The 16,690-nt window shown below is 41.6% G+C and overlaps 1 protein-coding gene and 1 long non-coding RNA gene across 6 annotated transcripts in view; one reads left to right on the forward strand and one right to left on the reverse strand.

The window, feature by feature from the left end:
• The window catches only part of PLEKHG7 (pleckstrin homology and RhoGEF domain containing G7), a 96,854-nt gene that overhangs the window by 28,728 nt on the left and 51,436 nt on the right, over positions 1-16,690 (forward strand). For 3 of the 5 annotated variants that reach the window (XM_045002179.1, XM_045002184.1, XM_045002182.1), the window contains 4 exons: positions 1,434-1,578; positions 2,697-2,784; positions 10,967-11,031; positions 14,705-15,461. In XM_045002179.1, coding sequence (XP_044858114.1) covers positions 14,727-15,461 — 735 coding nt within the window. In that variant the 5' untranslated portion in view covers positions 1,434-1,578; positions 2,697-2,784; positions 10,967-11,031; positions 14,705-14,726. The remainder of the gene's footprint in view (positions 1-1,433; positions 1,579-2,696; positions 2,785-10,966; positions 11,032-14,704; positions 15,462-16,690) is intronic. The other 2 variants (XM_045002180.1, XM_045002183.1) reach the window with 2 other exon arrangements.
• LOC123361956 lies at positions 1,462-12,134 on the reverse strand. The gene is made up of 4 exons (XR_006576295.1): positions 12,080-12,134; positions 10,608-10,661; positions 9,296-9,441; positions 1,462-1,600 (listed from the first exon to the last, which is right to left on the reverse strand). It is a non-coding gene; the product is annotated as an uncharacterized LOC123361956 (long non-coding RNA).

Genomic DNA, 16,690 nt, shown 5'->3' on the forward strand with positions numbered 1-16,690 from the left:
ATTATACCACCTAACTAAGGGAAATTTTGTCTGGATGGAGGGATACCAAACAGTATTTGAGTTACTGAAGGAAGGACTGCTAAATCATGTTGTGTTTAAATTCCCTGTCCACTCGTGGTAACCTGGGATGCCTCAAAACTTGCTATTGGATTTACATTTGAACAAATTGATTAATTCAGTTTGTGCAGTGGCTTTTGAAAGTTGGAAATTAACTTAGTGCTCAGCTACAGAAATGGAGCGTTTAGCTACTGTGGAGGCCCTTGAGGCCCATTGTCTCTGCTTAGCAGGTACGGAATTCACAGTGTACACACACCAGAGGGCGCTGCAGTTGCTTCTTATGAAGCACCACCCAGAAGGATGCCTGTGGAATTTGATACACAAACTGTCTGAATATACATCCACAGTTCACCAGAAACCTGCAAAGCAAAATGTGGTTGCAGATGCACTCGGGGGGGAAGGCAGTGAGAATAGAATCAGGCTGGTCTTGTGAGCACATCTGGCAAGAACAGTCTAAGGATCCTGAGTTATGTCTGGTGTGCCAACAGAGCCACAGAAGGAGAACGTGCCTGGAGAAGTTCAATGCCATTCAGGAATGATTACCTATTGATCTGGGCTCTGGTTACCCACTTGGTGGTGTATGAAGGTAACAGACTTGTCTTGCCAGCAAGCTTGCAGAGAACTGTACAGAAATGTCACTGGCAGGCTACCTGGTGTATGAAAAGACACTTAGCCACATAGCCAACTGATTTTTTTGGCTGAGCATGGCTACAGATGTTAAGGACAGTGTACTTTCCTATCAAGAAAGGAAGAATTCCTTTAAGGGAAATGTCCCAATCTCGTAAACACTGGGAGCACATACAGATTGACTTGAAAGGCCCTCTATCAGAAACACGCAATGAAAATTGGCATTTGTTGGTAGTGCATAACACCTTCTCAAAGTACATGGTGGCACAACCACTTGTCGGAGAAAAACTCAGTTCTCGCTTTTTGTTTGGGTGCAGCAAAATTAAATACTTTATTATTTCTTTAGTAATTACAATGGAGGGAGAGAATGCCATAGGACACAGGGTCACCCCAGTCCTGGACAGGTCTCTCAACTGGTAAACAATTACAGCAAGCTTTATACCTTTGTTACAGACAATTTCTAGCAATAATACAGACAGTAAAAAGCAACAAATACATTTTGTTTATACATAAGCCTTTCTGCTATTTTATTTGTCTTACTCCTAAGAAAAGCAAGCCTGCATATTTGGTTAGACTGTTGCAAGGTCGTAATAACTTTTTACACAGTTCACTCTGTCTCACATTATTTTGCTTCTACAAATCTTACATCATTAGGGTCACAGCTAGCCTAACTCATGCTAAGTAACTGACATTTATTAAAATCCCCTTCAAATCCTTCTTAATTTTTTCCCTGCTTCCACACTCTGAAGGATAAAAAGATTGAGTCAGTTCCAGATGCACTGATGAAATGTAGTGTTGCAATTCAGCCCACCCAACTATATCTGCAGTGATCAGGAGAAGGAACTTGAATGACGATTGTTAGACAAGGTTTGCTGACATCTCCAGATAAGCAAGGTGAGGACCAGTGTTGCCCATCCTGTGAGGAATGAGGAATGGAGAAAGTAAACCGTACTATTAATTCTCTGCTTAGAATCATAGTCAGTGAATACCAACAAGATTAGGACATTTGTCGTCTTTGCATATAACAGCAGCCAGCACTCAGCAATCCATTACTCTCCTTATGACTTTATTTTTAACCTTATTAATTATTATTAAAAGCCCTGGAGATTGCAACAACTGGAGCAGAGAACCAAACCCAGCCTGTCCCACAGCACAGGAGCTGCAGGAACCGCCACTGTGGGGTGAATGCCAGGCAGAACCCAACCCCCCTCCCTCCCCAGGGGACAGGATCTGACCGAAACTACCCCAAGGCAAGGCCATAAGCAGAGCAGGACAGCTGCCAAGGGTGCAAAGGTTATGGGATGACTCAGGCTGGCGATGTTAGGGAGCTCGGGCCAGTCCCTCATGGAGGGACTTGGAGAAGGTGCGCTACCTCCGCTCCTTGAGTCACCTCAGTGAGCCAACCTGCCTGTCTGGTTTGTGGAGGCACAACCAAAAAAATCTGTGGGGGCATGTGACCCTGCATGCCCTGCCTTGTATCGCTGCTGGTTGTTGGTGCAAATATGCTTGCTCACCCCAGGTGCTAAAATGCCTAGTTAAGGCTCTGTCTCAGAGCCTCCACCCACAGACTATTTACTGAGTTGCAACATGCCATAAACATTTACAAATGGGTCCTGAGCCCAAATAGATTGAGAACAACTTACTTAGTCTTTCTCTAGCCTATTTCCTGTGAGATATCTGGAGGTCCTCAAGATGTCTCTATGCCAGACTAATCCTGAAAGCCCTCAATCAGTTGGTCTTGCTTCTATCAAGGAAAGTTCCTCATGCCAACGGTTTGCAGGGTTGGTTGCTTAAAAATAAATGTCTGTGCTGTCCAGCACAGTGCATTGGAAATTACATTGGTGCCAGTGCCCAACTAAGTTGCATGACCTACATTTAGCCCCAAACACTACAGAACTATTTACAATCTTTTTAAATTTCTCATGGACTTTTTGGAGCATACTGATTTTGTGGAATGACAGCAGCAGATTTTTAATGATCCATTAATTGAATTTGTTTTGGCTAATTCCCAGCAGGGTAACGTCTTTCTTCCTACTCAAATTCCCCTGAAGTTTCAACTGAAAGATGATATTCTTCTGCACTTCCTGCAACATAGTGTTGGTATGTGTTAATTAACTCTAGCGTTCTACCTAAGACCTGGCTAGTTCTGGTGGCAAGCTCTCTATATATTCTGTAAATTGCTTTGGGAACATTCTGTTTTAAAGGAACAGTATGTTATTCTTTTTGTAACACCAATTGTGTTCTTCAACCCTGTATAAAGAGAGATTACACAGTGTTTACAGTGGGTTAAGTATGATCTTTTTGTGTAGTTACATTCTCCTCAGACAATCAGAAAAGCCTACACATTTCAGAATATTACATACACATTCCCAAACAAGAGTACAGTAAGGGAGTGCCTCCCTCCCTTTATTTTTCATATCATTTACTCCTGAAGTAAGCGTTATATTTGCGTACCACTGTTAGCTTTTTAAATATCAATGATAGGAGCCTGCCTGAAGTCATTTTCCCTTGTTTATGGTGATACACTAACATGTTGGAAGATAGCAGCTGTTGGTAAGAACTAGGAAGATTATCCTTTCTAAACTACCCACATCCCTTTCTTACAGTAGGAATGACACTATTTTTTTCTGTTTAGGTTTTCATATGGATATGCAGTTAAATGGCTGTTTGGGCAGTTGGTGCTGAAAAACAGAGTTGGCATTTGGGTTTAGTTGCATATTCATCTTGATTTATTACTGGGGGGGCTGGCTTTTTTATTCTGTGGGTCATATTTTCATTTGCTGTCTACAGTGTTTATAATGTAATGCATACGGTATATCATATGTCAGATGGATTCTAGCTCTATATATTCATGTAAAATAGAAAACAATATTTACCCACTTTTATAAAATGTATGTATAGCTATAGATAAAAAGTACTAAATATTATTAAATTATAGATGGGGCTGGTAGCACTTCCTATTATTAATGTTGCCTGACATTTCTCATTATACAGCCCTGTTTTCAGCTGCTTGTAACTTTGCCTAACTTTAGCCATTTGGGCTGAAATTTTCTATAGTGGCTATCTGCCTCAGGCTGAAGGGTTTGGGAAACTTCAGCCAAAAGAGTTCAGCCATTTTAGAGAATGAGGCTAGTGAAAAGTACATTATTTTGCCCATGTTAGAAAAAAATCTGACAACTTTTTATTTGAGACACTCCTGTTTTGGAGCAGGGACTTGAAATTTGACAGAGTGTGCCTTTGACTGTTCCTGTGAAAAAGCAATCCAAATCTGGCTACATTGAAAAATTGCAGTTTGCACATGCTCAGTAGAGCCCTGCTAGACCTTTCCAGCCAAATTCTCTGAAGCTTCTGTGGTTCTAAATTCCCTACAGTTCCTATTAAAAAATTAGTATGTGATTGTGTAATTAAAGACCATGTCATAATGGGCAAGCACAAATTAAGGTTGCACACGTAATCTTAATTCTGGCGTTTCCTCTCTTTATGAGTGCTTGACTTTGCAACCGTAATCACATTCTTTTCAGATAGTTTTTGTGTGTGTATTTATGATGTACAGTGTGTTTAGTGCGTGGTAGTCAATCACTGAGAAGCCCCCATGGCACAAATATGTTTTAATGAGGTAATTTCTTATGGAGTGAGGTTGCATATATATATATATATATACACACACACACACACACACACCTACAATTAGGGTATGTCTACCCTGCACATTCTTTAGGGCAGTATGTAGATTCTATGCATTACATACTGCCACTCCCACCTCAGCACGGGTATAAACAGCAGTGTAGGCACTGCTTAGGCAACTAAAGCAAAGACACGTCTGAACCCTGTAGGTATATGCCCTACATGGGGTCTCTACATGCCCAAGCAGTGCCTTTCCCATCTACGCTGCTACTTTTAGCAGTGTAATGTCCCACCACCTCCCCACCCAGCTACTGGAGTCTTTGCCCACCACAGGGAAAGGCTCCAGCAGTGGGGAAAGGATCTGGCAGCAGGGAGGCAATAGAAAAAAATCTCTGTCCTTTGACAAAAAGAACAGGAGTACTTGTGGCACCTTAAAGACTAACAAATTTATTGTAGCATGAGCTTTCGTGAGCTACAGCTCACTTCTTCGGATGCATAGAATGCATAGAATGCAGACAGGAGATATTTATACATACAGAGAACATGAAAAGGTGGAAGTATGCATAACAACAGGAAAAGTCTAATCAATTGAGATGAGCTATCATCAGCAGGAGAAAAAAAAATTTTTTGAAGTGATAATTAAGATGGCCCATAGAAGGTGTGAGGAGAACTTAACATAGGGAAATAGATTCAATTAGTGTAATGACCCAACCATTCCCAGTCTCTGTTTAGGCCAGAGTTAATTGTATCTAATTTGCATATTAATTCGAGTTCAGCAGTTTCTCTTTGGAGTCTGTTTTTGAAGTTTTTTTGTTGCAAAATTGCCACCTTCAAGTGAGTGGTTAGAGAGGTTGAAGTGTTCTCCCACTGGTTTTTGAATGTTATGATTCCTGATGTCAGATTTGTGTCCATTTATTCTTTTGCATAGAGACTGTCCAGTTTGGCCAATGTACATGGCAGAGGGGCATTGCTGGCACATGATGGCATATATCACGTTGGCAGATGTGCAGGTGTACGAGCCCCTGATGGCGTGTCTGATGTGATTAGGTCCTATGATGGTGTCACTTGAATGGATATGTGGACAGAGCTGGCATCGGGCTTTGTTGCAAGGATAGGTTCCTGGGTTAGTCCTTTGACAGCTTCCCCTGCAGGAGCCTTTCATGGATACGTGTAGCTACATACCACAGTGTGGACGCAGCCGCTTTTCACTGCAATGCATAGCTACGCACCCTACATGCCACTGCCAGTAGTGTGCACTGCAGACAGCCTTAGAAAGTTCTGTATTTGCTGTTCTCCATGGTAAAAGAACTATGCTTCAATAGTTACTTACAGTGTAAACAGGAAGTCTTTCAATATTCTGGGATATGAAAAAAAATGGGTTTATGCCTCTCTACATTTTCATGATATTCTGTTCAGTACCTCAGCTATAGTTTTCTTTCCTGTTACATTAAAGAAAGAGCGCATTTTATTTTCACTCCATCTTTATAGACATCCAACTTCTATTTTTTTTTCTTTTTCCACATTTGCTTATTGTTTGCACCAACTGCTTTGAAGTAAAGCATAATTAGATTCTTTTTATCATTTGGCATTTGAATTAACTGTATGTTGGATAACAAGCCACTAGATCTTTGAACTTAGGGCAAATTCAATCTTTTGAAGCTTGAATCATTAGGAGCAAATGCTGAAAGCAGTGGAGATTTATTTATTGCTCCGTCAGTGGTGTTTAAATAAGACTGTTTGAATGTAAGGTACTCTCTGGCCTCTCAGTCCTTCTAAGCTCCTTAGTAGCACATTTCTCATAATTAAAGAGGATTCTCTCCCTGCACCCACTCTGCACAGGTGCATGCAGCAGAACCACTGCATTGCTATAAGTGAGACAGGACCTGAGGGCCTCCTTCACACAACTGGGCAGAGCTGAGAAAGGGAGCAACAGAGGGATAGGGAAGTGGATCTATCATTCAGCCATTCATCTCCACTGTGCATTCAGTGCAGAACAGCCATGGGCTTACTGTTCTGCTTCTGTTCTATGGCCTGTGGCGCAATATTTGATCAACACCCGCCCCTCCCCACACTTCCTCTGCTTTTCCCAGCACACAGCCTGCTAACTCGGGCTGGGCCCAAAGGGCAGCATTCACTCTTAATTGTAAGGGGAAATAATATGTTCATGCACATTTCCTTTTTTAATGCTATCTTACTCTCTATTAGGGTCTTTCCAACACAAATACCACAGACAAGATGTTCCCTGTCATATTCCCTGTCCCACACTGAAAACGGCTGAAATGGTTGCCTTCAGAACCAAGAATTAATTAGGAATAAATACATTAAATAAATAAATAAATCATCTGGCTGTTTCGAAGTACATTTATTTGACATTTAAAGGCCACCGTGACATCTGTGTTACTTCAGAATAGTAAGAACTACCCAACTCAATGTCAAACAGCAAATGAACTGATAGTGGAAGAAAAGTGGGACTTAGAGGTACAGTAGAACCTCAGCGTTACAAACCCCAGTGTTACAAACTGAGCAGTCAACCATACAGCTCATTTCAAACCAGAATTATACAATCAGGCAGTAACAGAGAAAATAAAATAAAAAATAAAAAGCAAATACAGTACAATGCTGTTTTGAACATAAAACTACTAAAAAATAAAATAAAGGGAAAGCAGCATTTTTCTTCTGCATAGTAAAGTTTCAAAGCTGTATTAAGTCAATGTTCAGTTGTAAACTTTTGAAAGAACCACCATAATGCAGGGCTGCCCAGAGGATTCAGGGGGCCTGTGGTCTTTGGTGGCAGGGGGCCCCCACCGCCGAATTGCCACCGAAGACCTGCTCCAGGACCCCCCGTTGCAGGTCTTCGGGGCACTTCGGCAGCGGGTCCCGGAGTGGAAGGACCCCCCCGCCGCCGAATTGCCGATGATGACCCAGAGCGGAAGAAGCTCCGGGGGCTCGAGCCCCACGAGAGTTTTCCGGGGCCCCCGGAGCGAGTGAAGGACCCCGCTCCAGGGGCCCCAAAAAACTCTTGTTGGGGCCAATGTGGGGCCCGGGGCCAATTGCCCCTCTTCCCCCCACCTGCTCCCACGGGCAGCCCTGCCATAATGTTTTGTTCAGAGTTACAAACCAACTCCATTCCCAAAGTGTTTGTAACTCTGAGATTCTACTGTACTCAGACTTCATCAATTGTCTAATCTCATACCTATTAAACTAGAATATTTTGCTTTGCAATATACTGGATACAGTAATTAAGCTCTCAATGAATGTTTATGTGTACCGCCTATAATTACAGTAACTCCTCACTTAAAGTTGTCCCGATTAACATTGTTACGTTGCTGATCAATTAGGGAACATGCTCATTTAAAGTTGCACAATGCTCCCTTCTAACATTGTTTGGCAGCTGCCTACTTTGTCCACTGCGTGCAGGAAGAGCAGCCCATTGGAGCTAGCTGGTGGGGGCTTGGAACCAGGTGGACTGGCAGCCTCTCTCCCCCCAACCCCATCAGCTCCCCACTCCCCTAAGTTCCCTGTGCAGCAGCCGCGGCCCAGCAGGCTATCAATTGCTGGCAGTTCAACTGTCCCTCCCCACACTGCCATGTGCTGCTCCTGCCCTCTGCCTTGGAACGTCTCTCGGGAGCCTCCTGCTTGCTGTGCGGGGGGGGGAGGGAGATGGGGGCTCCTGCCCCTGCTTACCCCTTCTCCATATAGAGCAGGGTGGGGACAGGACAGGGTTCAGGACACAGAGAGCTTCCTGGCTGCAGCTGCTGTCTCAACTTCCGGATCTTTTTAAAGGCAATGTACTTAGAGTGGGGTCAACGTACTTAAAGGAGCAATGTGCGTCTCCCTGCCCCCACCCTCCCCACACACACAGGGTGTGTGTCTCTGCCATGCTGTCTCCCCTCCCTCCATTCCTGCTGCCTTGTAGAGTGTGAGGCTACATTAACAACAACGTGTTAACCCTTGGGGGCTCAGCCGAATGCTAGTTCATCATTTAGCAGTAAGGCATCCCCTGGGAAATATCCCACCCTCTTATTTCACCACCTCAACCAAGCTTCACAATCATCATTGCTATGTACAGTATTAAATTGTTTAAAACATATATATAAATGTTTTTTGTCTGGTGAAAAAAGTTTCCCTGGAACCTAACCTCCCCCCCATTTACATTGATTCTTATGGGGAAATTGGATTCACTTAACATTGTTTTGCTTAAAGTCACATTTTTCAGGAACATAACTACAATGTTAAGTGAGGAGTTACTGTATACCATAGCTGACACAAGCAACCTCTCTTGGCTTCCAAGTGTGTAAAGTAGTCTCGTACCCATGGGTTAAGTAGAAGTCCTGGCAACTAGTATTTCAGCCAGGAGAAACTAATCTTCATTTGACATAATAATTTTACCCATTAGGTAATCTCTTGAGATTTAATACTTCTTGGGAATGGCATAAAGCAAAGACTGAGTCCAGTATGCAGCTAAAAGGGTCAAAATCATCCATTAATATATTCAAAATATAGCCTGAAATTTGATAAATTGTTCATGATAGAGCCAGAGCCACAGTTGGTGTAAATTGGTGTAGTTCCATTTAAGTCAATGGAACTTTGCCAATCTATACCAGCTAAGGATCTGGCCTATATATTGGTGGTACCAAGAGTAAGAGCACTATGGTATTCAAGGGGCCAATGGGTTCCAGAGTTTGAAGCGGTGTGTTGGTTAGACCTGCTCTGGCCAGTTAGACAGAAATGTTTTAGATGCTGGCAGCTACTTGGAGCTCTGTCTAGAATAATACACCCACCATTACAGACACTGGCAGAGTTGCACTTGTGGTAGCAACAGAGAGAGATCATAGGAAAAGTTCCACAGACACCAAATACCACAGTGATGGGCCTGGTGTAAAAACCCAAATAGAGTAGAATGATCTACTGCTAATGATCAGCTCTGACACCCACTGCAGAACAGACACTAATGGATTCAGTCTTCTAGGGGTCTCAGCCTACTTACTTTTGCAAGAGACTTATTTGGTAGTGGCAGACTATAGTCTCTCCAGAGCGATAAGTGGGTTTATATCTCTTGTTGCAACACTCAGGAGTCCATACCCAAAAGCGGCTTCCTTTTGACAGCACTGATGATGAGGGGAGAAGGGAGGCCTGCCATGAGACAAGGTGGAGTTAATTATAAAGAATGTTTTTTAGAAGCCAGATGTGACCTCTTCCTTTCCCTTTTCCAAGGCATGGAGGTGAACATCTCTGCCATCAGTTTAGAGAGATCACCTTTCTTCTTGACCTTTTCAGTGTACAATTGGTGAATGTGGTATTAGTTTTGTAGTTTGGGGAATATCAAAGATTGTCAAGGCTGTGTCATTCCTCCCAGCTGTAGCACCCTTACACCAGAGATGAGGCAGGGTGGCCTCCACATCATCAGAACAGATTTGTGTGCATTTCATGAAGAAGATGATCTGCTCCACCTCATCTGATGTCAATTTAAAGGACAAGCTGAGGGTGGAAAAACATGGCCTTATTTGCCAATTCAAAATTTTCTATTTAAAACAAATCCACCTATATTGTAAAGGATGTTTCAAGATCAAGGGGGGAAGGGAAAGTTTTTCCCATTCCTTTTTATTACTAGCTGAGCCAGATGAAAACAGAGAACAAGTATTTATGAGTATTCTTGTGAATAAAACTTTCCAATTTGCCTTCTCCACTTGGGACCTTAATCCAATCCCCACTGAATTCAATGGGAGTCTTTCCACTGACTTCAGTCAGTACTGGATCAGACACTTATTCATGTGCCTTTGGGTTGGGTGACGTTTCTATTTGCAAAAATGTTTAAATAATGTGAAAAGTGTCAAATTCTAGTACAAATAAATATCACTGAGAATATTTGCACTGGCAGTGTTTGCTCAGCCATTTGAAAAATTGTATTGCTTGCACAATAGATTTGAACAATTATGATGTGGATAATTTGTGGACAAATAAACAGGACTTCAGTTTTAAGCACCCAATCACGGATTGAAAATGATACCAGGTAGCTTAGCTAATCAGTTGTATAGCAGTGAAAAGAATTGCAAATACTCAGACTATTTCTTGAATAATCCAAAGACAATTTCTCCACACATATAATTCAAACAATTGTGAACATACTTGTTAGAATCCCAACCTGATTGCTGATATTCTGTTCATGCATTAAAAGTGCTGAATTCATTGATTTTGAATAATTTAATGATTAATTCAGACAGCTCTAATTGCTTAAGACACTTGCATAGAAACAGGATTGTTCCTTAGAATTTCATCTGCTCTTGATACCTATTCCTTACCTGAGTGAGATTTCCTTTGCCAAACCTTATCAGTACAAATCTATCCAGAGCAATCTGAAATGGAAAATGAAAAGCAAAGAGGAGAGACACAATTATTCTAGAGAGTGAATACTATTAATCTTGTGTTAAAATGGATCATGTTACCATTTGTAAACTGGCATTGATCCTGAAGCCACTCCACCTGACCTTTTGATAAACAAATCCCCTAGAAACGTTGAATCTACAAGAAGAAAAACTAGTTCCCTATTTCAGCACTCAGCAAGGAAGCTTAGGAAGAGAAAAAGGTGTCGCTTCAGCTGAGTCCAATATACAGTGAAGCAAGTTAAATGTTTGACATTTTATTTTTGTTATATTTTCAGAGGATGTGAACAGATTGAAAGTTGACAATTTGAGAATGAAATCAATTCTTCAGCTGTATAAAGCAGTAAGTTTAATGACCTAGAGTATGTCTGTTTGTCTGTCCTTTTCTTATATCATATTTTGCTTTGTCAAGATTGTGTTGCTGAGAAGAGTTTCTTGAGATCCTAGTTTCAAAAAATTGAAATTTATTATATGTTCAGTTTAATGTAAGAGCTTTCCAGAGAATAAGTTTTAATTCAAATGGTGCTTCATAGTATATATGTTTAACAAAAATAAAGTCTACACAGTAAAACTTTCTTAATTCATACTAATATCTGGAAGCCCTATTGTGAATTATAGAATTCTGCAGATACACAACCAAGTGGTCACTTATAAATAAAACTAAGCTACATTCACCGAATAAATGAACAGAAGTATATTTTGTGATGCATTACATTTGTTGTTTTTTTTTAATAATACTTCACAGTATACTAATAAATGCTGAAAAGATCACAAAGCCATAGTAATAGAAGATCTCACTACAACCTTGTGCTATTACAGCTTAGATGAAAAACAGGGAAATAACACTGATTTTGTGCATGATTTATGGAAAGTGTGGATTCCAAGTGTATCTCAGCTTTAATGAGCACATGCTTTGATTACTCTCTGTTAAAGATGGGTAAATAAGGCACAATAAATTCTATGGATATTTGTCACAGTTGTGATGAGTTCATTTCCATCATGTTCAAGAAAATTTTGCATTTGCTTCCTGCAAACATTTGAGTGATTGGATTGGATTGGCCCAAATGGTTATGGAAAGCAAATGTAAAAGTTGCATACATCAAAAGTTGCAAAAAATAGATTTTAAATTTGCACATTCAAGAATTTGGGTCAAGAGTATTGGTATCCAATGAGAGAATAGAAACAATACCACATGATTTAAAACTAAGCCATACCAGATCAAATTTCACAAGCCACATTCAATCAATCAAGCGGGGTAAAAAGCCAGCATATATTTGAATAAACAACTAACAAATAGATTTGGGGAAATCCTGAATGGTTTGCAGATATTCTGTTAGCAAAATGAGAGGCCACATTTGTTAAATAACTAGTTTATCATTAATTATTCTTACCTATCAATCCATTTCTAGAGGGACTATTACCGTAGTATCTGGGAACTACACCTTCCTACATTATGAAACATAAAACAGATTACACTTAATTACCAGATAAATTGCCAAGTAATTGCCGCTATAGCTTGATTATTAACTTTTTTATTATTTGATTACATAATACCAATTTTATTTATTTATTTCAAAGCATCCTGTTTCCCTGCTGAAAAGAAAATATAGGTTAGCCTTGTCTTAAATGATTGTGAGATTTTCTTTGCTTAACCTCTCAGTAAATAAGTTATTTGATATAGCCCATTTGTCCTGCTTAAAAAGAAAAAAAGGGTCATGGGCATTGCTGGCTTCAATGTTATTCCTAATATAGTACAGTGCTGTAGTCTCACTTCTTGGCAGAAAAAGACCTAAGAAAAATTAAGAGACTCTGGCCCCAATCAAGCAAAGTACTTAGCTGTATCCTTAATCTTAAACACATAATTAGTCTCATTGAAAGTAATGGTACTACTCAAGCTTAAAGTTAAGCGTGTGCCTTTGTACTTTGCTCAGTTGGGGCCTGTAGTGAAGCAAGACTCACCACCACGGTGCCTCCTGCTGGTCGTCTTGGGAATTAGCTCTCCAGTATACGGAGCGCCGCCTCCTAGCTAGTGTCTCACCTGCTGCTGGCCCCATGTCCCACCTGGACCCCAGTGCCCCTTTACCTCAGGGTTCTGCCCCCAGCAGTAATCCACAATCTGGGTCTCCCATCCCAGGGGAACCCCCAACCCTCTATCCCCACTTTGCATCAGTGGCTACTGCCAGTCATCATCTAGCCCCCACTCACTGGGGCAGACTGCAGTCTGTCATGGCCACTCATCATTGGCAAGGGGTTCGGACCAGCTGCCTTTGCCTAAGCCTGGGCTGCAGCCTCTGCAAACCCAGTACCTGTTTTGGCCTTTTAGCAAGGCCCACAGCCTGAGGATTTACCAGGTTGGATCCCCCCAGCTCCTCTTGCCTTTCCCCAGCCCTGCTCCATTCCCTGTACCCTGAGCTCCCAGGCAGGCAGGTCTTTCTCTCTCCAAGGCTGGAGAGAGACTCCTCCAGCTTCTGGCCCACAGCCTTCTTATCAGGGCCAGCTGGGCCCTAATTGAGCTGGCCACAGCTGTGGCTGCTACTGCAATCAGCCTAGCTTGTCTATTTTAACCCCTGTTCTCCAGGAGTGGAGCAGCCGCCCCACTGCAGGGCCTCTGAGCTAGTGAAACTCTTATTTGCTCCTGAAACCTTTTAGAACAGGGTCTTTTCAGATACCCATCCTAAAGCCCTCTATGCTACAAGCAAAACTGCCTTATAAGAAAATCTGAATATTCACATGGAGAAAAATTGCTATAGGGGAATGATCATGGGAGGTGAGAGTCCATATCTTTTGCAGGTATATCTACAGTGCCCACCGTTGTTATATCTGAGCACTGAACAAAGTACCTTAGATTCACATGGCACTTTCCAGGAGAGCATCAAATGCAATAGTCCATGGAAAGGCAGTCCTACCCTAAAATGCTGAGTCTGACTCTGGAGAACTGTACTATAATGACATGTATTATGTCACAGCCCATCATACTAATAAGGACAATACGCACAAAGCCTCACACTAGAGGTGGAAGGATGAATTTCAGGATCATTGAACATTTTAGATTTCCCCAGTCATCTTAAACCACAGGAGCCCCTGCATGAACTAACTTTGTACCAATCAATTCCCCAAATGCTCAAAGTTCAATAGTACTCAACAATTATTGTTCTTTTTTATGGTGAAATGTTTAGCATTTGCACACACTGGGCTATAATTACACATATGCATCTTTATCAATGTATCTATCTCTGTTTCTTTATTTGTACATGCTGGCATATTAAATGTAAGTGCACATAAAACACGGAAAGAATGTGTGTGGCAAGAGGAGAATCAAAAGTTCTAACAAGGAAACAGAGATACCAAACAAAGCTAGATTTTTCAACCCCTACATATTTTCTACAGCTGGCTCTTTAGGAGGATAGTTATATGTTTATAGAACACCCATTCTACCATGCAGTTATGTATCTGTTATAATATGCAGTGAGAGACAGAGACAGTTTTTGAGCCCCTTAAATAGGAAAGAAGTCCTTTTTTTTTAACGATCATGAATTTTTTAATTTTCAAAAGTGACTGGTGATTTTTGGTGAACAACGTGAGGCATCTGATTTCAGAAAGTGCTGACTATCCCTCTGAAAAGCAGGGCCCTTTACGGCATTTCAAATTGAGCACCCAAAAATCACTAGTCACTTTTGACCATTTAAATCCATAGGTCAAATTTATCCCTGGGCCAACTGCATTGACTTAGAGTTATATTAAATTCCATTGACTTTAGTAAATGCAGTTACACAAGAACTGAACATGTCAACGTATAGTAAATACAAATAATGATTTAAAAGAGCTTTGTGACATCAAAGAATAGTGGTCAGGAATTTGTTTTTCAGTCCTATTCTTAAACAGCACCTGGTTTTCAACAAGAGATAATAATTAATTAAAAAGGGATATGAAGTACATGAGGTTACATTGGGAACATTCAGTATGAGAATGGATATTTCTTTTCTGATTGTGTTCTTTCTAACTGATAACACCCAAAGGTCTGCATGCTGTAGCTAAAGGATGCAACAACCAGTTTGTGATTATTCTCTGGAACTGGATGACGAAACTTACCCCAAAGCAGAATGTCATCTAAACAAGAAGGTTGACCCACATGAAGAGAATGTTGATTTGTCAGGAAACAGTGACTCAGAAAGTGACGTCTTCCAGCTCTGCGAAACAAGGGCTATCTCAATTGGTATGGACTGTAACATGTCACCAGTTGGCTGCGTCCAGAGAAGAAGTTGCAGTGAGCCTCCAATCCTGCTAAAGGTTCCATCGAAGGAGCAAGAGGAAAGCTACAGTGCACCTTTCCAGTTTGACAGGCATGCTCCAGGAAGAATTTCCACCTCCCCAACGCTAAGGCGGTTAAGAAATAGTGTGGCCTCTGTCTCGCAAGCTTCAGGACTTCAGGAGCACTTTGATGGCACTAGGTTGGGAAGCCAGAGGGAACACGCTGGTTCACTGCGGCATATTTGTAAAAGTCCACCTCGGTGTACTATGTACTGTTCCTCTTCCTCGTTTTCATTACCCTCCTGCATTCATGAAAAATTGCTGTCTTCCAAAGAAAACTCTGAAACTCCATTAGCTGCTTTGGAGATTTTTGACCTCAAATCAAAGCTACCACATCAAAAAGATCAGCTCAGCAATGGTAATTCTGAGCCAGTGTTTCAAAAATGTTGGAAGGTCAACACTGCTACCCTGCCTGGAAGAGAACAAGTTTCCCAGCTTAACACTACTCAGCAGGCATGCGTTCAGGTAACATGAGCTGGAATGGAATAGTCCGTCCCCTTCTTCAGCTCTGTATGCTTGAATTATATCTCAAAGTAAATTATGGGCAAACTAAACCAGGGCCTGTCCGATTTAACCACAGCCTGACCTGGGTCCCATTGCTTAAATAGACCAATACAGGTCTGTCGCATCTTACGCGCATTTAACATGCGCAATTTCAGCTTTATGCGGTCGGCGAAAACAAAAACAAAAAGAAAAATAACAATTTTAATACTGTACCTGTAGTATGGGTGATTCCGCCCACCATTACACTCAATGTAATTTTGACTATACGAGATTTTTGCTTTACACGCTGACTGCGGAACGTAACCCCAGCGTAAGATGTGACAGACCTGTGTCTGTTAGGAAGGAAGGAAGGTTTCTCCTTCACAATTGGTGAGTAAGGCCCTGTATTAGTAAAACACTTGAGTAAATGATTAACTTTAAGCATGGAATAAATTGCCTAGGGAGGTTGTGGAATCATCATTGGGGATTTTTAAGAGTAGGTTGGACAAACACCTGTCAGGAATGGTCTAGATAATACTTAGCCTTGCCATGAGTTCAGGGGACTGGACTAGTTGACCTCTCAAGGTCCCTTCCAGTTCTTTGATTCTATGTGATTCAGTCCAGCCCCCTTCCACAAAGCACTTAAGCACATGCTTTGCTGAATAAAGGTGGACTTGGCTACGTCTACACTTACCTGCCGGTTCGACGCGGAGAGTTCGACTTTTTGGAGTTCGAACTATCGCGTCTGATCTAGACGCGATAGTTCGAACTCCGGAAGCGCCGCGGTCGACTCCGGTACTCCACCTCGTCAGAAGGAGTTGGCGGAGTCGACGGGGGAGCCGCGGAGTTCGACCCCGCCGCGTGTGGACGGGTGAGTTGTTCGAATTAGGGTACTTCGAATTCAGCTACGCTATTCACGTAGCTGATTTTGCGTACCCTAATTCGAACCCCCTTCTTAGTGTAGACCAGGCCTCAAGCATGTGTTTAAATGCGCTACTGAATCAGGGCCCAAAATATATTTTTTATTTAAATCTAAATAGCTTTACTTTATTTTTTTTCCCCTCAATATAGAAAGATATTATTGCTGTCAAATGAGTTCTGGACCCATTGCCTCATAAACGCCTTTCAGGAAATAATCAATTAGACCCATATTAGAGTCTGGAATCCTATTTCCATTGGAAACTGATGCTCCTTAAAAAAAGACTAGATTA

Source organism: Mauremys mutica, chromosome 1 (genome assembly GCF_020497125.1).
Source record: "Mauremys mutica isolate MM-2020 ecotype Southern chromosome 1, ASM2049712v1, whole genome shotgun sequence".
NCBI classification, from domain to species: domain Eukaryota; kingdom Metazoa; phylum Chordata; order Testudines; family Geoemydidae; genus Mauremys; species Mauremys mutica.